Source organism: Oncorhynchus keta, chromosome 34 (genome assembly GCF_023373465.1).
Source record: "Oncorhynchus keta strain PuntledgeMale-10-30-2019 chromosome 34, Oket_V2, whole genome shotgun sequence".
Taxonomy (NCBI): Eukaryota; Metazoa; Chordata; class Actinopteri; order Salmoniformes; family Salmonidae; genus Oncorhynchus; species Oncorhynchus keta.
This window is the reverse complement of record NC_068454.1, coordinates 58876002-58903042: the sequence shown is the minus strand read 5'-3', so window position 1 is coordinate 58903042 and position 27041 is coordinate 58876002. Positions and strand designations below refer to the sequence as shown.

Sequence of the window (27041 nt, the reverse complement as noted above, 5' to 3'; positions counted from 1 at the left end):
TACAGCACTATGCTATGCAGTACAATATAATAAAACCAAACTATATTTTCAGAAGTAGGCTACATTCATCCTCCAGATGAAGAGGACTCTGTTGTTAGTTGATCGTGTTCTTATTGGCACAAGAAATCAGAATAGCCTAGTATCAAATTAGCCTCATTTTTGAATTGGGCCTAGTCTTTTAGGAAAATCCCACCATACTTCTGTCACTGGATATTGAATTCATACCTTCTACCTAACATTTAGCTCCTCAACAGTGATTGGTTGGTTAGGTTTTTGTTGATTTTTGTGACCTTTTGTGCGAATGCTGGCCCAGTTTAGTGGGCCACCAGAGGCCAAATCTATTTTCAATTATTTTCTCTCATGACTTCCTTCTCTTTCCTCTGAAACAGTTGTGAGATGGACCATCTCTCTCTTATGGGTTGGTCATTGAAAATATAAAGTAGAAAAAACATTTAGTTTTGTTTTCTTTTACTGTTTGCGTCCTTGCATTAAGCAGGCATCACATAGGCCTACTAAAAATACACTACTGTTCTGTAAGTAGCTTTGATTAAGTGTGGCATAGTGTGGAATATATTCTGAATATATTGTGATGCACAGTGGTTCCTGTTGCTATATTTACTGATTATACTGTCTCCACACACTGACTGTTTTGATAGGACCAGTTCACTTAAAATAGCCTTGGAGTCATGAGACTTAAATGAACAATAGTTCAGCCGAACCATTTTAATATTGTGGGGCAGACAGGCGCCCGTGTGCAGAATTGTTCTGCTATGTTCAGTTTATTTGCAATACCAGGACAACATGTTGTAAAAACTTTCATCTTGGAAACCCAGAACTAAAACCTCAACTTTTTGCGTCATATGCTTGATTAAGTTCTGAGGGCAGATGTGTTGTAAAAGATCATGGAAGAGTGGAAGTAGGGTGTAGGTTTTGGGCAAGTCTATGTGCCATACCCCCCCCCGAATAAAGTGAAGATCAGTGAAGAAAAATCAGGGCCCCCCGAATAAAGTTCCTTGTTAGTTGTCGCATCCCAGTCTGTTGCTATGATACCATTTATGTTGAGTGCATCTGTCCACGAGGGATTGGGAACATTGATTTATCTTTTCTGCAGGTTTTTATGCCACTCAGTAGACACTTTTATCCACAGTACAGGGAGTGTATGCATTTTTAAAGGGGCCCCAGCGGGTATCAAACTCATGACCCTGGCGTGCTAGCACCATGCTTTAACCAACGGAATCCAAACCAGTTGTTTATTTTAGATTATTTTCAAATCCCCCTCCATTCTCTGTAGGTCTTATACCGCCTGTTTGAGGAGCACACTCGGGCGTGGGCTCTGTTATTCTCTGTACACTTGAGCCATGTCTCGAAGGTCTCTCTCTCCCTCCCCTCCACTCTAGGTCTTATACCACCTGTTTGAGGAGTACTCTGGCGCAGGTGAGGTAACGCTGATGGACGTGGTCCTCGGGGTCATCTGCTTCCTGATTGTGTCGCTGGGCGGCATCGCCGTGGGCGCCATCTACGGTATCCTGGCGGCCTTCACCTCCCGGTTCACCTCGCACACCCGCGTCATCGAGCCCCTCTTCGTGTTCGTTTACAGCTACATGGCCTACCTCTCGGCCGAGATGTTCCACCTGTCTGGAATTATGGCGTAAGTAGGGAGTGTGGGGCACACACACTCTCACGGACAGACAGACACATACACACACATACACACAATCTTTCTAGTGGCCAAGGTTTTATGAGTTTCTCGGTCATGAATCATAGATATTGTTGAGAATAAAAAAAGGTTTCTATGAGAGTTCTGTTTAGGCTGGTTTAGTGTTTATAATGCATTGACAGAGTGGCTGTGATACGTGACCTTTTGAACCTGTCCGGCTGGTCCATCAACACCATTGATTCTGTGTTTAGCTAAAGGAAAAGTATGACCATGTTTAATCCCTGCATTATCTTCTACGTTTCCTTGGAAAAAGATCTCACTCATAAAGTGAACACTGAATTAGATTCTTAGCTTCTTAGCAATATTCCTGACTAAATGGTCAAATAAATCAAATGTAACCGGGTCTGTCCCAGCCAAGGACGTCTGTACGAATTCTATCAAAACGTCAGTAACTCACTCCCATGTCGTGACAGGCCAACGGATGTGCAGCCCAGAGCAGGGATACAACGCTCAATTTACAGCCCCCTGTCACGCCTCTGGCCCGAACACCTCCTGTGATACATATCATTCTCATCTCCCTTCCTCTCTTCCACTTTCGTCTCCTAAAAGGGGGCGAGGTATGGAATATGGATCATAAACATCGGTGCTGCTGATGAATTGAGTTTCCTGTCGGTGTGTTTTACAGGACCAATGGTAGGACTGTAGGACAATCTGTTCCCAGGCCTGTTGGCACTCTGTCTGTGCCTTCCATCCTAAATAGGATTTGGATTAGTATATGGTGCTTTTTGTCCAGTGCTTGTATATGAGATCCCCCCCCAGAGTGAAATTGAGCGGAATGATGGACAGCTGCAGTGTGTTGTGTAAGGGAATGAGGTAGCTAGCTGCCCTTAATGTCACTGAGGAGGGTTGCCTCACGCTAGACACGAGGAATAGAGAAGTGGTTGCAATGCGGGAGTGGATGTGCACATCTTAACTCTGGTTCCGTATGTCCAATCACACTGAGTCATTGGTTCACACGTGGAACAAACTCGTGGAACAAGCTGAGGAAATGGAGCCCTTGTTTCATAAGCTCTTACACCAGTTTGTTTTGGAAACTGTGTATCCTTGTTGCAATGGTTCTACTATACGTGAAATACTTGCTCTCTTAGCATGTAAATACTTTAAAATATATATATATATATATCTATACTGTATTGTTTTTTTTAACCAATTTAATTGATGTGACTACTTTCTATGCCATTTCAATGAAGTACGAGACTATAACTTTGTCATTAGCATGAACTTGAATGTAATTTAGCCTATATTTACAATGTAGGTAGTTTGATTCATGTCGTAACATGGGGCCTCGTTTACCAAAAGTGTGTGCGCGCACAAAAGACATTACGTGCTCAGTTGTCCCACAAAGGTTCACGGGAAAGTGTATGTTTCTCCACGTACAGCTCAGACATTACTTACGCACAACTTCTCATGGTTGATTAATTGTACTGCAAGCAAATGTAGTTTTTTTTTATTGTTTGGAGGAAAGGGAAGTGTTTGATGCACAGGAATTATTTTACTGGTAGGCTCGTAGAAATCGGTCAAATGTAGGCCTAATGATAAAACGGATTCCTTTGCCGTTGCTAAGGCGATCAAATAGCATCGTGTAGTCTTAACCTATTTATTTTACATTTGTCATATAGGCCTAAGTCATAATCCTATGGCAGGACATGTCTCTCCTTTTCTGACATCTGGTTTATTCCCGCGACACAACAAATAGTAGACTACCATTTACCAACTGCTCATTCAATAGCCAAGAATGCTCGAAAGTAAATAGACCGGTCACCTATTTGACAGTATGTGTAGGCTACAGTGCTGTGCGATAGGAGTGCGACGACATAGCCTATATAATCTGAGCCTATACCAAGGCAAGAGATGTAAACACAATCACGTATTGATAGAATATGTCTTGCGACTCTCACGATTCTATATGTATTGCTTTCCGGTACGGCAATTGGATGTTCCCAAACATATTGCTCACTATATGTCGGCTGCAGAGAGACAAGTGAGGGCATGAGAAAACAACTAGTTTTGAACACGTCAGGGACATAAAAGTTTAAAAAACAAACATGTTGGCCCACTATTTGGTGCAAGTACAACTGACTAGCACCATCTAACGCTACCTACAGTAGCAAAAATCGATACTCTGAGTCAAATATCGATGTAATATCGTCCAGAAATAATATTGCGACGTCTAACTGTAACGACCCCCCACATCACTATATTGCATCAATATCAAATCCAATCAAAATGTATTGGTCACGTAGACACTTAAGCACGTCTTATAGCAGGAGTAGCAAAATGCACATGTTACTATATAGAGTTTGCTTCCTGATATCCGTAGCCCTTTAAATATCTGCCATATTTCCTGGCTCAGGGAACCTTGCGTAGCTTACGCCAGGTGCAGCCAGTAAATGAACAGTTTTAAGTTCCAATTAAATACTAAAATGTACTTGTGTCTGGAGTTTTCATTCTAAGATGCTACAATTCAGAATAGACATTAAATGACGGAAAACAAGAAAAGGTTTCTTTCTCAGAGAACAAATTTATAATCATCCTCTCTCTCTCTCTCTCTCTCTCTCTCTCGCTCTCTCTCTCTCTCTCTCTTCCCCCAGGCTGATTGCATGCGGCGCTGTGATGCGACCCTACGTGGAGGCCAACATATCCCACAAGTCCCACACCACCGTCAAGTACTTCCTGAAGATGTGGAGCAGCGTGAGCGAGACCCTCATCTTCATCTTCCTGGGCGTGGCCACGGTGGCCGGGCCGCACGCCTGGAACTGGACCTTTGTCTCCGTCACCGTCATCCTTTGTCTGGTGTCACGTGTCATTGGTGAGTCGGACACGGACACCTTCTTCACTGTACTGTACCAGTCTCTACATCAGATTCCAAAAGATAGTGAGAGAAATGACGTGACCGGCTCAACTTTCTCATAGTTAGTTATAATTTGATCAAGTTGTTTCAGTAGAGGATACAGATTTTTAACATCCTCAATTTGACAAGGGCAAGTTATTCTTGGAGCCAGACTGAAATACCAGTCACTACATTTGTTAGGTCATGAGACCACTATTTCTGCTTGGTCCTCACGTCGAGGAAACCCAGGTTTCAAGACTCGTCAGATACACGTCCCTAAAAAAAGGAAGCGTAAATATTTCTTCAATGTGTGTTCCAATGTTTCCAATGTAGTGTGTGGGCTCTACTCCTCTTTCTCAGAAGCTTTTGATCAATTTGTAAAGGGAATCCTTGACCTTTCTTAGGTTCTAATGAGGCTGGTATTGTCTGTGTGTAAGGAGGGAGCAAACATGGAGTCAGATAAAAGGCCTTGAAGGTTGACTCGCTTCTGCTCTCTCCCTCCCCCTCTCCCTCTCTCTCTAAGGCGTGGTGGGCCTTACCTTTATCATCAACAAGTTCCGCATCGTCAAGCTGACCACCAAGGACCAGTTCATTGTGGCCTACGGTGGCCTGCGAGGGGCCATTGCCTTCTCCCTGGGCTACCTGCTAGACAAGGACCTCTTCCCCATGAGGACCATGTTCCTCACCGCCATCATCACCGAAATCTTCTTCACCGTGTTTGTACAGGTGGGTACTGGGCAAGTCCTTTAGCCTTGTCCCTGATCTGATTTGTGCTATCTAAGCACCTTGTCACGGCAGTGACCACAGTTGTCATGCCGGCCATGGTTGCCACGCCAGTGACCACAGTTGTCATGCCGGCCATGGTTGCCACGCCAGTGACCACAGTTGTCATGCCGGCCATGGTTGCCACGCCAGTGACCACAGTTGTCATGCCGGCCATGGTTGCCACGCCAATGACCACAGTTGTCATGCCGGCCATGGTTGCCACGCCAATGACCATAGGAGTTGGCAAGACGGCACAAAAAGAGCTAGTACCTGGCTAGCAACCCTCGAATTCTGCTTATGTCTTCAGATTTATAATGAAATCGAAGGCACTCTTTAAATTATGGCAAGTTAAAGACTATCAGATACAAATGTGTCACTGAGTGAACACTAAATATAGGAAGTAGGGCTGGGCGATCTGGCCAAAATCTCATATCCGATATAGGTCATTTCAAATCCCCATAACGATAATATGACGATATAGCACATTTTTAAAATAAATTTAGATGAATAAATAGTTTATATACAACGACCACATCTAAAAGGCCTATTTCTTATTACATTTTGAATTATACTCAACAAATAAAAGGTATTTGGTACCCTGGGTCGAGCGTTAGCACCAACCCACGAAACCCCCGTTTCTCGACCGTGTATATTGGGGCCGTGTCTTTGCAGATGTAAGTTGTAACGGCAGCTGTTCTCTCCTTCCACCGTCTTGATGCTTTACCATATGGTGTGCCGCGGGCAAAAGCCTCTTGCAACGTCTGAGTCGGGGGTTTGTTTTGAGCACTTGACTGTACTTTTCTGGGTCTCATCGGTAGACTCTCTCCGCACTGTTTCACATGATTCTTACGCAGGTGGTTAAAGAGGTTAGTGGTGTTTGAGCCTGTCGTCGGGACCGGCCTGCGGCATATTTTGCAGAGGACAGTTTTCTATTCCGTACCAGACTTTTCATACCCAAACCACGTCCATGTGACCGAAGTAGCCCCTCTTTTAGGTACGAACTCCGTGTCTCCGTGCTCTGTGTCACGTTCACTCCCCTCCATGTTTGTTTGTGTTGCAAATTTCCTTCCACACGCAAAGCGACGTCCAATTGACGAAAAATATTGCCGTCAAGAGTGTGATTTCCGACACAACGGAATAAACGATAGAGCATAATATTAAATGACAGATGTTTTTCTACCGTCACACGATATATATCGCCCAGCCCTAATAGGAAGTTGACTATATTACAGAGTGCTTTTGGGTCAAAATGGGTTGCTTTGCTGCTACATTGTGCTGTTGCCCTCTTGTCTCTAGTATATTTTAAGGCCTAAAGTGTTCAATGATTTTCATGGTTTGTTGGCAGCCATTGCCACTGTATGCTAGTGTGACACAAGGTCACTGGAGCTACTACTTTGAAACAAACACACACACACACACACACACACACACACACACACACGCTGTCCGTTTGAAGCTCTGCGCGTCAGATATTCCCCAGTCCTGCAGAGCAAACTCATCTTACAGTGAAGCTGTTGATGCATGCTGAAGCAGTAGGACACTCGTCATCTGGCAGAGTATCCCCAAAATGGCAGCTACTAAAATAAAGCCTTCTATAAGCCTTTTGTGAAACAAATGTCTTCAGTAAATGACTTCTTCATTTTTCACTCAGCGCTGGCAGTCTGGGATGGATTGGGTGTGTGCGTGCGTGCGTGCTGGCAGGGGTATTATTTAAGGGCCAGAGTCTGTTGTCATCCACTCAGGGTATAATAGTTAACCAGATATACTTAATCTCCTTATGAGAGAGAGAATGATACGCTAAAGCCTACACACACACACACACACACACACACACACACACACACACACACACGGACACACACAGTGGAACAGGATGAAAGAGATTGATAGAACCAGTATGCCAAATGGTATTGTAACCAGCACTGAGAAATCCTTTTCCCAGCATGCCTCAGTCGTGGATGGAACGGCCTTATGCACACACCACCAACCGCCTGCGCATAACTTCATTTAAATGCAAATGTTGCTTGACTGTCTAAATACACAAAATGGATACAGAATACAGTAGCTGTGGAAATAAACGACATGAAAGTCGCCCCTCAGCCAGTGCTTCTCTGCAGTGACTTTGAGGAAAGGGACAGAGTAAACACCATGCACACGAATGGAAGGTGTTGAAATGGACATTACAGGCTTCTCTTGGGTCACTGGTGTCGCGTAGATTTTAAAGATGGACATTTTATCATTTGTGCGTCAGGATCACAAATGTTACCTTAGTAACCTCTCCCTTTCTCTCTTTCTCTCCTCCTCCTCACCCTCGCAGGGCATGACTATCAAACCCCTGGTGGACCTGTTGGCCGTGAAGAAGAAGCAGGAGGCCAAGCGCTCCATCAATGAGGAGATCCACACCCAGGTGACCTTTAAACCCCGTCAACCCCCTCACAGCCTGGCCTCTCCTTCTCTAACCGCTCCTCTAGCCGGACCACCCATCAGAAAAGTTCATTTCCTCCTGGGATATAGTAAGAGTGCTGATATTTTAGGATCCAAATGGCAAAACTGATCCTAGATCTGCACTGCTACTCTGAGACACTTTATAAATACAGGCCCACAGGCCCTGGTCAGGTTATGACATTTTCAGTACAAGAGCAAGAAACTGAAGCTGCACTGCAAGGCTAGTGTTGTTCACTGTAATTGTCTAACCAGCTTGCCCTGTAAAATGGGCTATTGCATTAATGGCTGTGGTTAAATGAATGATTTGGTTATTTCAATCTGAGGGATGGCCATTTGACTTTGAAATGAAGTATCTGTCCAGATTACAGTACTGTCATTACATGTACAAATCTGTCTTTCTGCCCCTGAACAAGCAGTTAACCCACTGTTCCTAGGCCATCATTGAAAATAAGAATTTGTTCTTAACTGACTTGCCTAGTTAAATAAAGGTAAAATACAATAAATAAATAAATGTTGAGTGCAAAATATTTCTCTGCACCCCCCTATCTGCCATTAATGGAATGATCTTCTAATATATTTTGTCTTGCTGACATTGCCTTGCTGGGTGGTTTTAATAATGGAACGCAGCATTCCCCTGCTTCCTCTTAACTCCCGACTAATTAAACGTCCTGCATTGCTCCGTGGCTCCCAATGGACCGTCCTCTCATTCTCCACTGTCTCCACTGACTCATCCACCATGGGTGCCAGATTGGCAAGTGAAATCCCCCTGCGTAGGCCGAGCTTCCTCCGATGCTACTGATCATTCTCGCTCTGCCCTGGAGTGACCTCTGAGCAGCACGGCACACCGTCACTCGGCGGCTTCTGTTGCTAATAATAGCCACAGAATAACGGCACGTACTGTACACACACACACACACACACACACACACACACACACACACACACACACACACACACACACACTGTCTCTCCGGGGCTCTGTTTCTCTGGTTTCTCTGGTTCTCTGGTGCACAGAGGAGCGATGAGTCACCGGCGCTCTAGGCTAGATGCCCTGGTTAGCAGCTTATAGCTTCTTCTCCAATGTAAATGGCAGTGATGAAAATAAACAGAGCGGTTCTAGGACTCCTGGAGTGCACCGGATGAGTGGATGAGGGTGTCTTAAGAGCCCGATGGAGTCCCTCGGGGCTTTAATGTCAGAACCATTGTGTTTGTGGTCTCACAAATTGCTCAGTAGGTTGTTTTGATGAATGGATATTTGAGGTTGCCGTTGTTTTACTTTAGAAAGTCTTATCTCTTGCCTAGTTGGCACCAGGGGCTGACCCTGACGCACTGTGTGTCACCTTGCCTGAGGCTTTCATTATAATATTACCATCTATTGTGAGAGATTGAGACGTTTTCTTCTACCAGAGGTAGAACTAATGCAGAAACGACTGTCAGGAAAGTCCCTTCGCTGCCCGAAAATATTGCTATGCATGTCGATTTTCGATGCGAATTGAAATAAATTCAGTGGCATGACCAAACTGCGTGTTCCCATAGCAACTCTGCATGTCAAACTGTCCCTGTGCAGAACTGTCACAGCAGTGGCCGTAATCAAAATACAGGAACAAAACTGACCACCGGCTGAACGTCCTCTGTCAGTGCCTATTTCTCTGCTTTAATCTGTGAGTGTGATGGACATCATCTAGAGCTAATGCTCTCTCTATTCCTGTTGCAATGCAGCAGAATCTCTGTGGGGAAAAGGCTACTTAAGGGATAATCCAAAAATGACAAAATGGTGGCCTGTGTGATGTGGACAATATACTATTTACATGTAATAGAAACACAAAAAGTACTAACAGATTAGGCTTGGTTACACTTTTCACTTCACCTTTTTAAAAAGCATTTCAAATATCTGCTTCTCTTGTTGGTTTGCGTAGATACAATATTTGGACGTAAACGTTGTTTTCTCCCCTTCTAGTTCCTGGACCATCTGCTGACTGGCATTGAGGACATCTGTGGACACTACGGCCATCATCACTGGAAAGACAAGTACGTAGCAAAAGGATGGACTTAAAAGGTCACGGTGACGAGCGCTGTATATATATTTTTCACTGTATTAAAAAACATTTGATTACCTCTTAGGTTGAAGATCCTTAACCGTGACAACTTTCTATTACACAGTCCAGTCATAGTAGTCTATTGCCTTCTGTTTGAATTTAACAAAGATCCCAAGGCTAACTCCGCAACGTGGCGGTGAAGCTGCGATCCACCAGGCGTTGGCAGTAGCACCTTAAGTGGATTATCTTTCAGAACCGATGGTTGTCCTTCAATGAAACTGTCCTGAACCCAATCATGTTTTTATGTGGCAGTTACTCTCTCAAGAGAACCACGTGTAAAGATTTGTTCAGACAGCTCTGTAAGCTGATTTAAAAAAATATATTTTTATTTTTTTTGTATCACCTGACAGTTGTCATATTTCACCTTCCGACCCAGTTCCCAGACAGACTTTAGAGCTTTGCGATAACTGTCTAACTGGATCGATCTCTAGTGTAGAGTCCCTCCTTGGATTTAGAGCATTATGATGAAAACACTGGGCTCATCCTACAGCGGTCTGTTTTCACACTGTGTGTTCCTGCCAGTAACAGCACTGTCTCCAATGTTGTGTGTGTGTGTGTGCTCTACTCATATTCAAGAGCTTTTCATCAATTAACCTTTATAAGGGTTTAATGAGGCTTGTAATGGCTGTGTAATATAGAGGGGCAAGAAATGGAGGCAATGGGATAAAAAGGCTCCAAGGTTGACTTGTTTTCTTGTCTCTCCCGATCTCCTTCTCTCCCCGCAGGCTAAACCGCTTCAACAAGAAGTACATAAAGAAGTGCCTGATAGCGGGCGAGCGCTACAAGGAGCCGCAGCTCATCGCCTTCTACCACAAGATGGAGTTCAAGCAGGCCATCGAGCTGGTGGAGAGCGGCGGGGGCGTCAAGCTGCCCTCCGCCATGCCCTCGCAGGTCTCCATGCAGTGAGTGCTCCCTCATTCCCCCTCCAGCTCCTTTTAGCTCACCAGCTCTACACTTGATAGCCATTTCCACATTGTTGCGTTAGCCTATATCCTCGTAAGCCCGTGTGTGTGTCGAGTACCAGAGAGGTTTGAAGGTCAAGAGGCTGAACTAGCAATTACTTCCTGTAAATAACTGGTATGGGAGAAAGTGCCTGAAATCTTTCTCGTGGGTGTTACAGGAAGTAATTTCTAAGTGAGTTAGAGCTTGGTAATGGCCAAAATCAACCATCGTTATCCGTAGAGCCACAGTCAACATGTCTCTTGTTTTTCTCCTTCCTCTCTCCCAGGAACATCCAGCCCAAGAAGCTGCCACCCGCTGTAGCAGAGCGGGCCCTGCCTCAGTTCACCAAGGGCCGTGAGGAGGAGATCAGGAAGATCCTCAGGAGTAACCTGCAGAAGACCCGCCAGAGGGTGAGCGCTGATATAGGATCAGATTTCCCCCTCCGCTAATTAGGAGGGCAACTGCAAAGCTGATCTCAGATCTGTTTGTTCTCGATTTGGGGTTTGCTCTCAGCTACTAATGTAGGAATTCAGATGCTCACTCTGTTTGAAGAGAGAAGACAATTTTACATATTATAATTTTGCCATTTATCCATAGCGTCTCAGTCATGCTTGCATACATCACATTGCTTTGTTTGCCATTTCCTCATTAGTATTGTCAAACGTTAAATCTCTTAAGATTATAGTACTAAAGTAGACATAAGCCTGCACATTCATGAATACAAGTGTGCATTGTTGCTGTGTGGTCCTAGCTTCCTGTCCCGTGGTGCGAGTTGAATGAATGTGTTTAGTCTCTCCTTCCTCCCAGATGCGCTCCTACAACAGATCCACTCTGGTGCCTGAAAAGTGTATTATTATTATTATTATTGTGTGATCCTAGCTCTATAGCATTCCTGTCCCATAGTGTGTGTTGTGTGTGTTGTCTCTCCCTCCAGCTGCGCTCCTACAACCGACACACTCTCGTGGCTGATCCTTTCGAGGATGGATGGAACGACTTCCTCCTGAAGAAGCAGAGGATGATCGAGCTAGAGAAGAAGGTAAGACCAGCAGACTCTCCTGGCCTGGTTAAACCAGATTGAACACTGTGTTCACCATTTTTGTGCTCACTTAGTCTGGAATTCCACTAATTCAGTTCAATAGAACTGTATTTATCCCCTCAAGGGCAAACTAAACATAAATAGACAGATACAAGGGATCCTCCCCAAAATAACAAACAGCCTATTTTCTGAAAGAGGGTGGATTAAGGATGGAAGCCCACATGGCCAAACTCTGCTCTTTGGATTTAGTCAAAACATTTATTCTACTGGATGAAACAATGAAATGTAGCAAAATCAGTTTTGGAAGCCATGCTAAGCCTCCCCCAGACATAGACAGAACTTCAACAGACAACCAGACACAAAGTTCTCTCATTACTCACAGTTGTAAACTTTTTTTTTTTTAAACAATCGCATTAATTCAGCCTAACTATTATGGATTTAGTCAGTGGTCCATAAATTGCCTGACACAATCAGATCCTGATTAATTTATGCAGCTTTGTGGCCCGGAGGCCAACTTGCATTTAATCCGTCTCTAATTATGTAATGAAAATGGAAGCAACATCTTGATTAAATGGAACTGTTTGATTAAAAAGGACACTGTGGGCCGAGGACACTGTAGACTGAGGACACTAGACTGAGGACTATGCGGATCCTAGCAGAATAGTTCATTTTGGAAATGAAGTAACATTTTGAATTGATTATAACTTTTTAAAAGGACACTGTAGAGTGGAGGAAAACGCTGATCCCAACAGACCGGTTAAACACAATTTACTGACCTGTCAAACTTTAATAGCACTTTTGTATTCAAGATGTGTTTTGCTTGGGTTTTATGATATTGGCCTATCTAGTGTTTGGAAGTATTGCTGTAATGCATTGATTTCTGTATTGCTGACCTCACTAAAATAATTTCCATTAATACGGACAATAAAGTATCCCTATTGTATCGTAAATAATATGGCTGTATGGCACTATGCTTTCATCTAAAGTGACTGGCAGTCGCCGACAACTCATGCACGTAGTGAATACTGTATGTCTGATGCGGGAATCGAACCCACAACCCTTGTATATTGAAAGGGTTGCTTGTGTGTGCGTGTGAACAGATGACAGAGATGAGTAACTACCTCACGGTCCCTGCCGCACCTCCCGACTCCCCCACCATGTGCAGAGCCAGACTGGCCTCGGGTGAGTCCATCCTACACCCACATCACACCCTGACACTCCCTTTTTTACACTTTCGTGCCGACCATTACTGGTCTGGCGCTGATATTTCTATTCAAATGGTCCTTTCCCGCATGGTTCCAGGAACTATGGTGGTTGTGTAACCAGGTTGGCTTGGTTGTGTGAATCAACAGGAAAGATGATGGAAACAGACTTGTTCCATCTCAGACCTTTTTGGGCACCTTTGCACTTTATCACTTCAAATTATTTTGGGGAGTTATGAGTCGAAAGGAATGCAATTTGCTTCAAATGTAGTATACTTAGTTTGGCAAGATTGTTCCAGTTAATGACGTTGAAATGGCTGGCAGTGATGCTATCTACAGAATGCACGATTACATTACTCTGTTATGCAGTAGGCCGCTCTACCTTTTATTGTATTTCTACTGGAAATAGGTTTGCATGTGTAAGTTGGCATGTAAAGCAGCATTGCGCTTGGTTTTTATTTTAGACAGTGATTTCAAAGCTGAAAAGGCAGGGGCCAAAGTCATTCCAGGTATGTAGTACAGTTCTAGCGAGTGTAGAAGGTGATGGGCTGTGGCGGCCAATAGCCTTGGCTACAAACTTACTGTATATGCATGTAACTGTTGCTTGTTTCCATTTGTAAATGCAATGTGCATTTTTCATGTGGTTGACACGATCAGGTTACGGAATGATCCAGCACCACAGTTGTGGTGTAATTGTTTGTGATTGTGTATATACACATTTAAAAAAAGTGTAATGTGAGTGTTTTTGTGACTTTGAATGTGTATTGTATATCTATTTTTGTTTGGGGAACAGTTTAAGTATTTGTTCTAGTCAGGGTTGGCCAACCCTAGTCGTAGAGAGGCACAGTGTGTGTGCTGCTGTTCTAGCCCAGCTCAACACTAGCACACCTGCTTCTACTAAACAAGCCATGCCATGACTCTGTAGAACGGTCACAAATACAGATATATGGAACAAACATACACCTGACGTGTAGAATATGAATTAGGTAAGCTCTATTCATGACATTTCTATCTGCGACGTTACACAGCGTTTGCCTACTCAACGTGCGCTCGGGTTGGCCTCCCCTGTTTGGAGTAATGTACCGTGCGCTAACCCTTTCCTTGCCTGCCCCTCGCGCAGACCCCAACGCCTTCTACAACATCAAGGCGTCTTCAGAAGGCGTCCCCACCATCCAGGTGGACCTAGCCTCCCCCCAGTCCCCGGACTCTGTCAACATGCTGAACGAGTTCTCCAAGCGGGGTGCCACGGACCAGGGCCTGGGTCAGAGGCAGGGGGCCACCCGGGATGAGGACCAAGGCCTGATGATGATGAAGCTGTCCTCAGCTGGGAAAGAGGAGAAGGGAGAGGAAGAGGGGGGAAACAAGAACCCAGGGCTGATGAGGTGTCTGAGTGACCCGGGCCCTAGTAATGAGGATGAGGAAGATGAACCATTCCTTCCCTAAAAAACAACTAGCTCCTCCCATTGTGAGGAATAGGGAGGGGCCTGGTTGCAACAGCTCCTCCCCCTGAGCGGGGCACTACAGGGGAAAGGTCCTCCTCCTTTCACTCCACCACCACCTCATTTGAGTTTGCTATCCCATTGGTCGAGGAACCAATAAAGCCAAAACTGTTAAGGACATAGGACATAACTTGTTTTATGAACCAAAAGAGAAAAGGAGACTAAATAGCCATCTTTTTTCAATAAGTTTTCATTGCTCTTTTTTCATTTTTTAAGTGATAGGAAGGAAGCTCGCCGCCTTGGGTGATCTTGGGTTTGGTGGGAATTAGCCCGAATGACGGGGGAACCTAATTATGCGTTACCAAAGTTTTGGACTGGTGACAATGTTTCACATTTGTTTTCATAACGTTTACGATCGTTCTTCTACTTTCAAGAAAAGTTTGCCTTATTCTTTTTGTCAGACACAACTCCTTTTCACTTGGTGCATTTGATCACACAATTAACGGCTTGTTTTGAATTTCAGGGTTCATTTGAGACTGTTGTTTATGTGGTTGTCTTTTGTCATCGTTTGTCATTCAGTTGGTCAGAGTTCTACTTGGTGTACTCGGTGCTGTACACTGGATGTACTTCACACTGTAATGTCTTCACTGTGCTAATCTCGACGGACCTCTCTCTTCACCACCTCGCCTATGGAGACCCTAAGGCAAGCGCAGGCTTGGAAATGTTGAGATGCAAATCTGGCATCGCCTCTATATCGCCTCTATTTTAATCCTCGGCAGCATCACCGAGACGTGTATGCTGTGCAGTATAAGCTCATTTACATAAAAGAAGGATTGTGATGCAACACCAAGAGATTTGTTGATCTTGAATGGACCTAACTCCCCTATATATAAGCCAATCCCTAAAATCACACCAAATACTGTTATCCTCCTGACACCCAGCCAAAAAAAGGTTTTGTAATGTCTTAATTTTGTGTTTTGAGTTCAAATAATTTACAAAGAGAAATTTGCATGTGCGCTGTAGTGGACAAAAAGAAACGGTTGATAGTAAATATGAAAAATGTATATTACAGTAAATGGGTACAGTAGGTAAACATATTTGTCACATGTGGTCCTCTAAACCAGCTCTTATTTAAACGTGGGAAAATGATTACACTGCTCTGAAAACTCACCAAATTATTTCTAAGATATTTACTCGAAGCAATTTGAATATCAAACTCACAAAAATTATAATTACGCACACTTCTCTTCTTACCACAACACATGCTAATTGTGTTGGCAGCCATTTTGAAACCCCAGGAAGAGAAAGTTATCCACTCATGTGATATCATTGAAAAACCCAGAATGTCCTCTCTGGTACAACAGGACTTAATGCAGTGGCATGTTAAAGAGAGTGTACAAAAATGAATTGGTGGGTCTCAGGAGGATATGTTCCCTTTAAGAAAATGCTCTAGTATGGGCCATTTCAGAACCATTTTGTGGTGTTTTCTCCGTATTCTCTTGCCGGTAGTCGCATCTTACATCTTATGGGTTTGATCTGTTCTTTACTCTCTTGCACCTTATTTACATCAGCTGTTTTTGACATTTTTAAAAGACCCTGTTGCCAGTTTAACGTTCCCCATTGGTTCTTAGCACTCCCCTTTTGAAAATCTAGTGTTCCATAGACATTTGGCTCTTGCTAGGTAGTTTGTCCTAGGAGATGGACATTTAGCCAGCTAGCTCTTGCTAGGTAGTTTGTCCTAGGAGATGGACATTTAGCCAGCTAGCTCTTGCTATGTAGTTTGTCCTAGGAGATGGACATTTAGCCAGCTAGCTCTTGCTATGTAGTTTGTCCTAGGAGATGGACATTTAGCCAGCTAGCTCTTGCTATGTAGTTTGTCCTAGGAGATGGACATTTAGCCAGCTAGCTCTTGCTAGGTAGTTTGTCCTAGGAGATGGGCATCGGGTTGTTATTTTACCCGACATGCATATGGTCCTAATTATTAGCTGGTTCTTTGTAGAACTTTTGACCCGGAGTGTTTCTCTACTCCGACGTCTAATCCGTAGATGAAAAAGGGAAACCTAGTTCGTTTTTAGTTCGTTATCTTTAGTGAATCTCTCCTCGTTTTGTCTCTCAAGCTTTCGCGTGGGTTTGTGTCTTCCTGATATCCAATGAGGAGGGGACTTGCAGGGCGCGACTCTAATAGAACAAAGTTGTATTTTAGCTCTTGGCTACGCAGACCCTTCGTCACACGAGCGAGCACCACATGGCCGGTGAATGATGGCCTGGAGATACAGGCATGAGGACATGGGCAAAACTAGCTATTCAATGCAGTATATTGGTGTAAAATGTACATAGGGATTATTTTGATTATAACCATTTCTAATTGAACGATGCCCTTTAAAGCAAATGCCATGCTGTAATGTCGACGCAAACGAAGAGGACATTGCTCCTCTGCTAACATTTGAGGTCTATAACCATCGATCTGTGCGCTAGCTAGTTGTAAGCAAATTCACACCCGAACGCAAGAGCCAACACCTATTCTGCTCGCACGACAGCGTAAAGCTAAACTAGGGTTTGCGTAAGACTATGAAAACCTTGACGTGTACAGTATATGGTTGTATAGGTATTATGTATACAGTACATTGCTTCTCTTTTCTACACAAAGCCATAAGATCAAAAGGAACAATTGAATAGTTGATTTGATTTTGAGTCAAAAGACTGCATGCTATATATTGTCAATGTGATTACTGTCGCTCATCGATCTGAACATCTCAAGGGGACATTCAACCACTTTTAGGTGCAAAGTACATTGCACCTAACATTGATTCAATAGCATAGCAACCCCTTAACCCACCTCCTGTACAACCAACTTAGATTTGTAGCGTGAGTGACAACTTTAGCTGGAGTCTGTAACTGTCTCAACTAGAGAAGCCTAAGGATGTCCAAGACCGTGGCCTAGTTTGCTGGTTGTCACCTTCCTCTCTGACTTCCATGTATTGTCACTTTACGCCCATAAAGAGAGCGAGCGAGAGAGTCTTGTTACAGCTGAGGAGAGGAGGGAGGAGAGAGAGGGGTCTCCTTACAGCTTAGGGGAGGAGAGCGAGAGGGAGGGAGAGGTGCATTGTGGTTACTGAGGTTACGGTAGAGAGGCGAACATGAGGACGGGGTGACGACGTAATGGCGTGCTTCTAAGAAACTGTGGCCACTCGTGCACATAAAGTACTACATCGTGTGTGTGTGTGTGTGTGTGTGTGTGTGTGTGTGTGTGTGTGTGTGTGTGTGTGTGTGTGTGTGTGTGTGTGTGTGTGTGTGTGTGTGTGTGTGTGTGTGTGTGTGTGTGTGTGTGTGTGTGTGTGTGTGTGGTGTTCTCCTTTCATGTCCCCATTCGCTCACATGGGCATTGCAGTGGCGGATACTTGTAGGTTGAGTCCAGGAAGGTAAAATAGATCTTCACTGAAACCAAATTGAATGAATGATATGTTGAAATGTCAGAGCTTGTTGTCAAAGACAGGCTGCTTCGGCTGTGAGAGTTAGACGAGGACAATGTCTTATTGATCAGAGAGGGGTTTAAAATGAAGCTTTACTTAATGATTGACATTTGATACTTCCCTGGCAGATTTTTCTCTCCATTGTATTGTTATTTAAACGACCAGAAATGTAGTATAGTATGAACATGACATTTACAAGGTTTCCAAAACAGGTTCTGTAAGTGCAGCCATAGAAAGTCAACGTTAGCTTGGCAACTAGCCTTGGAAATGGTTTCTAAGCCCCTATTTCTTTTAAATTAGCCTTCGTGCTAGTGGAAGAGCAGTTTACCTCAACGCTTTCCCATCGCTCTTTTATTTGGCCATCACTTAAAGACCGTCAATGGTTTCCTGCTGGAAAGGAGGAACTACTGTTATCATGAGTGTTCAGAAGACCGATCTTTAAATTTATACTGAACAAAAATATAAGTGCAACATGCAACAATTTCAAAGATTTTACCGAGTTACAGTTCACATGAAGAAATCAGTCAATTGAAAGCAATTCATTAGGCTCTAATCTATGGATTTCCCATGACTGGGAACCTGTTGGTTCACGATGGGCCTCAGGAATTTGTCACCGTTTTTTTTTGAGCATTCAAAATGCCATTGATAAAATGCAATTGTGTTCGTTGTCCGTAGCTTATGCCTGCCCATATCAGAACCCCACCAACACCATGGGACATTCTGTTCACAACATTGTCGTCAGCAAACCACTCGCCCACACAACACCCTACATACATATGATGTGTGATTGTGAGGCTGGTTGGACGTACTGACAAATTCTCTAAAACGACATTGGAGAGGTGGGTTATGGTAGTGAAATGAACATTCAATTCTCTGGCAAAAGCTCTGGTGGACATTCCTGCAGTCAGCATGACAATTGCACTCTCCCCCAACTTGAGACATCTGTGGCATTGTTGTGTGACAAAACTGCACATTTTAGAGTGGCCTTTTATTGTCCCCCGCACAAGGTGCACTTGTGTAATGATCATGCTGTTTAATCACCTTCTTGATATGCCACACCTATCAGGTGGATGGATTATCTTGGCAAAGGAGAAATGCTCACTAACAGGGATGTAAAACTAATATGTGCACAATCTTTGGCGAAATAACCTTTTTGTGCGTATATAACATTTCTGAGATCTTTTATTTCAGCTCATAAGACATTGGACCAACACTTTACATGTTGCGTTTATATTTTTGTTCAGTGTAGTTGCCCGGTGCATGTAGGCTATCTTAAAATCATAGTCAGGGTGTTTCTCACCCAACCATATTGTGCACCAACACAGATTTTTCCATCCAAACAGTTTTTGTATCGAAGCAAGCCCCGGTTGGTGTCTGAAAATCATGCAGTGTGTTTGTAACACTCTCTGCATCGTTATGTTTTCGTTCCTTGCAGACAACTAAATCTCAAGCCATACAACCTGTCTAGGGACTTTAATATTAATTGGTGTGTGACAATGCTATGTCTGTCACGTTGCAGCAGCCTTTGTTCAATATTTCCTGTAGGGAAGGAAGGTGAACGTTTTAGAAGTGGCTTCAATGTCTTGCTTCACTGATTTCCTTAATTGTTCAAATGCAAATTAATTTTTGTTTCCTTTCTCAGCTCCACACTGAATCATTTTTTACATTTTAATGGATTGTTGAAGCAAAGTCTGTATAAATTCTCTGGCCTCGTTTGGAAGTGGGTTCAGGAATCACAAGGAGGAGGGTTACCCAGGACTAAGTTTGGCCATGCTTGTGGTTCTGTCTGCATTATGCGTGCTTTACATGTGTTTATTTGTATAATTGCTGCTACTACATGTGATTTTTTATTTTTTTTTCTCATTCGGTTCACATGCTTTATTTTTTGATCCTTTGCTTTGTATTTCTTCATGTGTTCTACGATGTGTTAATGTGCTTCATTTGGGTTCATTTGCTTTATATTGCTTCTAGTACTTTATATTTGGTTCACATGCTTTATTTGGTTTCATACACTTTTTTACATTGGCTCCATGTGCTTTATATTGCTCCATGTGCTTGACATGGGTCTATGTGCTTTTAAAGTCACTCCATCTTATGGTTGGCTACCTTACTGGAACCGAACCAGACTGACATTAAGAGACCAAACGCTTCTTTCATCTGAACTAGTGTCGTTACAAAATGATTGTTCTCCTTGCATTGATAGGTTGGAGCACTAGATCATGGGTATAAAAACAACCTCGATAGGACTATGATGGTTGACGATCTGTCAGAAGGTCATGTTTATTATGGCCTGAACCGTTACTGGCTGTACTGTAAAAGAGCTTGTTTTCCTTTTCTCCTGCTGAGAATGGACAGGTGGTTGGACTTGAATAATTATTCCACAGTCGTCATTTTCATATGTCCAAAGGAATTTGATTGTCAAAAAAAAAAAGACTTCTCAGAGTGATCTCACTCCTGACGTGCACATGTGGATATAACATCTTAATTAAACATACTGCAGCCTGGAACATTACAAGCGATCAACAAAGCAGAGCAATGTATGTAGACTTCCTTTCCTTACCTCTGAGTCTGTAACAATTTGCCACGCCATATTGATAAAAGCACTTTAACCGATACCTTTAACTCAAATCACTCACGTTAAAGCAAGGAGCAATAAGAACGGGTATTTTTGTTCACACAGGCTTTGCATGGCCCAGTGTAACACGGGATGTATGTGTGGCATTAATAGTTTTACGGTAAGGTCAGGTACGAATTTGGATCTGTCTATGCCACGTGCAAGACAGAGATGCAGTCTAACGTTGACTTAAATCAGACTAGGATGAATGCTTTTCTTCGTGAATTCCCTTGCTCTACTACAGATGGCGTCCACAGCATGGCGATTGTATTTCCCACCAGCCACTCATAATTTTTTTTTTGTGTGTTTTTCTTCTTCTCGTAGATCTCTGTTTTAATGTCGGCTAATTGATCTCCAGTGATTTGCAATGTGTACTTCGCAATAATACAAATATTTTATTTTCTATACAAGTGAATTCAAATCTATAAGTCAATATGTTATATAAATATATAATGTTACTGTAAAATATCAAACTGTATGGAAAAATGACACTAGTGACAACTGTGCACTGTATTATTGGTTAGCCTAGCTTAAGCATTCCAAACCTCGGATTATGAAAACAAACTAATGCAGTAATGTTGAAATGAAACAATATACCAAATTAAAGTTGTAATTTATCAAAATATATGTTTCTCTGACAATGTTTCTTTCTTTCTGCAATACAATTACTATTGATTCTCCAGTAAAAGTGGGCCTAATTTGCTTCAAAGGTCAGCTACAAAGAAAAAGGCTGGCTGCAAGAGGTGTTATAGCGTGCAGCAATATACAGCCAACAATGTTTTTTTAAAGTCATTTCCATAACACTTGCGGAGATCACATTTATTGTAAACGCTGCCCATTTCCTCTCAAGCGTAAATTGCGGACTAAAGTTGTTGTCGTGCGCAGCGCCATGACAGCGCCTTGCATTGAATCCCGGCCAACGTACGCTACAACTACAGTACCAGTCAAACGTTTGGACACACCTACTCATTCAACGTTTTTGCTTTATTTATACAATAATAGGGAGAGTAGCAACAATGCTGAACTTTCTCCAGTTGTAGACAATTTGTCTTACCATGGACTGATGAACATCAAGGCTTTTAGAGATACTTTTGTAACCTTTTCCAGCTTTATGGAAGTCATCCATTCTTAATCTTAGGTCTTCTGAGATCTCTTTTTGTTTGAGGCATGGTTCACATTAGGCAATGCTTCTTGTGAATAGCAAACTCAAATTTTGTGAGTTTAAAAAAAAATATATATATAAGGCAAGGTAGCAACCAACATCTCCAATCTGGTCTCATTGATTGGACTCCAGGTTAGCTGACTCCTGACTCCAGGTTAGCTGACTCCAGGTTAGCTGACTCCAGGTTAGCTGACTCCAGGTTAGCTGACTCCAGGTTAGCTGACTCCAGGTTAGCTGACTCCTGATTCCAGGTTAGCTGACTCCTGATTCCAGGTTAGCTGACTCCTGATTCCAGGTTAGCTGACTCCTGATTCCAGGTTAGCTGACTCCTGATTCCAGGTTAGCTGACTCCAGGTTAGCTGACTCCTGATTCCAGGTTAGCTGACTCCTGATTCCAGGTTAGCTGACTCCTGATTCCAGGTTAGCTGACTCCAGGTTAGCTGACTCCTGATTCCAGGTTAGCTGACTCCTGACTCCAGGTTAGCTGACTCCAGGTTAGCTGACTCCAGGTTAGCTGACTCCAGGTTAGCTGACTCCAGGTTAGCTGACTCCAGGTTAGCTGACTCCAGGTTAGCTGACTCCAGGTTAGCTGACTCCTGATTCCAGGTTAGCTGACTCCAGGTTAGCTGACTCCTGATTCCAGGTTAGCTGACTCCTGATTCCAGGTTAGCTGACTCCTGATTCCAGGTTAGCTGACTCCTGACTCCAGGTTAGCTGACTCCAGGTTAGCTGACTCCTGACTCCAGGTTAGCTGACTCCAGGTTAGCTGACTCCAGGTTAGCTGACTCCAGGTTAGCTGACTCCAGGTTAGCTGACTCCAGGTTAGCTGACTCCTGATTCCAGGTTAGCTGACTCCTGATTCCAGGTTAGCTGACTCCAGGTTAGCTGACTCCTGATTCCAGGTTAGCTGACTCCAGGTTAGCTGACTCCTGGTTCCAGGTTAGCTGACTCCAGGTTAGCTGACTCCTGATTCCAGGTTAGCTGACTCCAGGTTAGCTGACTCCTGATTCCAGGTTAGCTGACTCCAGGTTAGCTGACTCCTGATTCCAGGTTAGCTGACTCCAGGTTAGCTGACTCCTGATTCCAGGTTAGCTGACTCCAGGTTAGCTGACTCCAGGTTAGCTGACTCCAGGTTAGCTGACTCCAGGTTAGCTGACTCCAGGTTAGCTGACTCCAGGTTAGCTGACTCCAGGTTAGCTGACTCCTGATTCCAGGTTAGCTGACTCCAGGTTAGCTGACTCCTGATTCCAGGTTAGCTGACTCCTGACTCCAGGTTAGCTGACTCCTGACTCCAGGTTAGCTGACTCCAGGTTAGCTGACTCCAGCTTAGCTGACTCCAGCTTAGCTGACTCCTGACTCCAGGTTAGCTGACTCCTGACTCCAGGTTAGCTGACTCCTGATTCCAGGTTAGCTGACTCCTGACTCCAGGTTAGCTGACTCCACTCCAGGTTAGCTGACTCCAGGTTAGCTGACTCCAGGTTAGCTGACTCCAGGTTAGCTGACTCCAGGTTAGCTGACTCCAGGTTAGCTGACTCCAGGTTAGCTGACTCCAGGTTAGCTGACTCCTGATTCCAGGTTAGCTGACTCCTGATTCCAGGTTAGCTGACTCCTGATTCCAGGTTAGCTGACTCCAGGTTAGCTGACTCCAGGTTAGCTGACTCCAGGTTAGCTGACTCCAGGTTAGCTGACTCCTGACTCCAGGTTAGCTGACTCCTGATTCCAGGTTAGCTGACTCCTGATTCCAGGTTAGCTGACTCCAGGTTAGCTGACTCCAGGTTAGCTGACTCCTGATTCCAGGTTAGCTGACTCCTGATTCCAGGTTAGCTGACTCCAGGTTAGCTGACTCCAGGTTAGCTGACTCCAGGTTAGCTGACTCCAGGTTAGCTGACTCCTGATTCCAGGTTAGCTGACTCCAGGTTAGCTGATTCCAGGTTAGCTGACTCCAGGTTAGCTGACTCCAGGTTAGCTGACTCCTGGTTAGCTGACTCCTGATTCCAGGTTAGCTGACTCCTGACTCCAGGTTAGCTGACTCCTGACTCCAGGTTAGCTGACTCCTGATTCCAGGTTAGCTGACTCCTGATTCCAGGTTAGCTGACTCCTGATTCCAGGTTAGCTGACTCCTGATTCCAGGTTAGCTGACTCCTGACTCCAGGTTAGCTGACTCCTGACTCCAGGTTAGCTGACTCCAGGTTAGCTGACTCCTGATTCCAGGTTAGCTGACTCCTGATTCCAGGTTAGCTGACTCCTGATTCCAGGTTAGCTGACTCCAGGTTAGCTGACTCCTGATTCCAGGTTAGCTGACTCCTGACTCCAGGTTAGCTGACTCCTGACTCCAGGGTAGCTGACTCCAGGGTAGCTGACTCCAGGGTAGCTGACTCCAGGGTAGCTGACTCCAGGGTAGCTGACTCCAGGGTAGCTGACTCCAGGTTAGCTGACTCCAGGTTAGCTGACTCCAGGTTAGCTGACTCCAGGTTAGCTGACTCCTGATTCCAGGTTAGCTGACTCCTGATTCCAGGTTAGCTGACTCCTGACTCCAGGTTAGCTGACTCCTGACTCCAGGTTAGCTGACTCCTGACTCCAGGTTAGCTGACTCCAGGTTAGCTGACTCCAGGTTAGCTGACTCCAGGTTAGCTGACTCCAGGTTAGCTGACTCCAGGTTAGCTGACTCCAGGTTAGCTGACTCCAGGTTAGCTGACTCCAGGTTAGCTGACTCCAGGTTAGCTGACTCCAGGTTAGCTGACTCCAGGTTAGCTGACTCCAGGTTAGCTGACTCCAGGTTAGCTGACTCCAGGTTAGCTGACTCCTGATTCCAGGTTAGCTGTTAGCTGATTCCAGGTTAGCTGTTAGCTGACCAGGTTAGCTGACTCCAGGTTAGCTGACTCCAGGTTAGCTGACTCCAGGTTAGCTGACTCCAGGTTAGCTGACTCCAGGTTAGCTGACTCCAGGTTAGCTGACTCCTGATTCCAGGTTAGCTGACTCCTGATTCCAGGTTAGCTGACTCCTGACTCCAGGTTAGCTGACTCCTGACTCCAGGTTAGCTGACTCCTGACTCCAGGTTAGCTGACTCCTGACTCCAGGTTAGCTGACTCCTGACTCCAGGTTAGCTGACTCCTGACTCCAGGTTAGCTGACTCCTGACTCCAGGTTAGCTGACTCCTGACTCCAGGTTAGCTGACTCCAGGTTAGCTGACTCCTGATTCCAGGTTAGCTGACTCCTGATTCCAGGTTAGCTGACTCCAGGTTAGCTGACTCCTGATTCCAGGTTAGCTGACTCCTGATTCCAGGTTAGCTGACTCCTGATTCCAGGTTAGCTGACTCCAGGTTAGCTGACTCCAGGTTAGCTGACTCCAGGTTAGCTGACTCCTGACTCCAGGTTAGCTGACTCCAGGTTAGCTGACTCCAGGGTAGCTGACTCCAGGGTAGCTGACTCCAGGGTAGCTGACTCCAGGGTAGCTGACTCCAGGGTAGCTGACTCCAGGGTAGCTGACTCCAGGTTAGCTGACTCCTGACTCCAGGTTAGCTGACTCCTGACTCCAGGTTAGCTGACTCCTGACTCCAGGTTAGCTGACTCCTGACTCCAGGTTAGCTGACTCCTGACTCCAGGTTAGCTGACTCCTGACTCCAGGTTAGCTTTTGGAGAAGTCATTAGCCTAGGAGTTCACATACTTTTTTCCAGCCTACACTGTGAATGTTTAAATTATGTATTCAATATAGACAAGAAAAATACAATAATTTATGTGTTATTAGTTTAAGCACACTGTTTGTCTATTGTTGTGACTTAGATGAAGATCAGATGAAATCTTATGACCAATTCATGCAGAAATCCAGGTAATTCCAAAGGGTTCACATACCTTTCACTCCCACTTCACTTCTGTATACTTTCCCAGTACATTATTAACATGTAATTCTTAATCTTTGCAGAAGGGGGAGTGATGTACCATCATATTACAGCAAACCTGTACAATAACTTTAAACAAAGAAAACACAGCACTTTTACGCATTTTCTCTCTCGGGTTTTGACCATTTTTGTCAATTTCTTACTTTTGGAACACAATACAGCACTGTGGATGCTTGCCCTACTCTAATTTGATGTGCTCTATTTGTTTTTGACCCTCCTAGAATGAATTGGCTGCACCGACGAGATTTAAATGAGCCTATATTCTCTGGCGTTGCAGCGAATTCGCAGTCATCGAGACTGCTAAATATGCAATACTAGCAACACATTTGACTCTGTCGATTTATCCCGTCTATTTGATCCTGTTCACTGATTTATACCGCAGTTAAATTTGTGTGACTCTTGCTTGCCCAAACGGCTTGCGTGAGGACCCACAGTACTCTCCCGAATATGGTGGGACAAGATCAAATGTGCTCGGTTACCATGAATACATCCTGTCACCTTTTAATGTTGGAGTTGGTGGAATAATACATTTGAATGTTTATGTCATATATTTGATTATTTTTACATTCAGAAGAAGAGCCAGGGAAAAATCGTTTTTAAAGGCAGGGTTTATCTGTCCTGCCTGGGAGACATTGGCAGGAACAGCCAGAAGATGGTGCTGTGCAACCAAAAATGGACTTGGGTTTTGCTGATGGGTGAGCCCTATCCTAGTATCACAGAGCAGGCGTTACCCATTTTTTTAGATTGTATCCCATTTGATATTTTATAACTACCTAGCAAACACGGACATTTCATCACTGCAGTTGATAGGGAATAAGGTTTACAGTGTTCAAATTCCGTCGGGGTAATGGTCTGTTTACTGCATTCTATTCTAATTTCCATGGTCCATATACCTGCTGCCAAGTATGGCTAATTGTTGTTTTAGCCGTTAAAAAGCCATTGCTTGAATGTTCCTATCAAGAGTGTTTTGGAATTGAATTGAGCGAACCAAACAGCCTCTAGAGGTCTACTAAAGAAGTTGTGTGGGTGTAAAATGTCTCTTCTCCAATTATGAGAGGATTATTTCCTCGGTTATCTTATTCCAACGCATGAGGACTAAACATTTAGAGAAGGCTGAGAGAAACCTGTGGGGGGCTGTTAGCCCCTGGTCGATAACCATCACTCGGCCAAAATGATCGCCTTGGTCAGTTGTGCATCCGAAATGAAGACCAGAAGCAAAGGAACAGGGCACTAAACTGACGCCCTGCAACAAAGCAGTTAGCCATCTAATTTGCCTGAATATTCTGAAATAATATCTTTTTTGTTTTCAGAATCAAGCTTGAAATGGGAATGGTCTAATTTATTCAAATACCGATGTTTAGCTTTTTAAATGAACCAGAAAACCAACTGTTATTCCTGGTTGTTTATCAAAGTTAGCTGACTAACT

At 44.1% G+C, this 27041-nt stretch overlaps 1 protein-coding gene across 3 annotated transcripts in view; it reads left to right on the top strand.

Moving 5' to 3' along the window:
* The window catches only part of LOC118367366 (sodium/hydrogen exchanger 1-like), a 48204-nt gene extending 27023 nt beyond the window's left edge, over positions 1 to 21181 (top strand). Inside the window, exons 3-13 of one of the 3 annotated variants that reach the window (XR_008090377.1) lie at positions 1398 to 1648; positions 4309 to 4526; positions 5071 to 5273; positions 7630 to 7719; positions 9715 to 9785; positions 10579 to 10755; positions 11082 to 11205; positions 11730 to 11831; positions 12932 to 13013; positions 14154 to 16153; positions 16201 to 21181. Coding sequence is in view for 1 of the 3 variants with exons in the window: in XM_035750750.2 (XP_035606643.2) it covers positions 1398 to 1648; positions 4309 to 4526; positions 5071 to 5273; positions 7630 to 7719; positions 9715 to 9785; positions 10579 to 10755; positions 11082 to 11205; positions 11730 to 11831; positions 12932 to 13013; positions 14154 to 14476 (1641 nt within the window). In the remaining 2 variants the exon portion in view is untranslated. Of the gene's footprint in view, positions 1 to 1397; positions 1649 to 4308; positions 4527 to 5070; positions 5274 to 7629; positions 7720 to 9714; positions 9786 to 10578; positions 10756 to 11081; positions 11206 to 11729; positions 11832 to 12931; positions 13014 to 14153 lie in introns of all 3 variants that reach the window. The other 2 variants (XR_008090378.1, XM_035750750.2) reach the window with 2 other exon arrangements.
* Positions 21182 to 27041: the final 5860 nt, after the last annotated feature.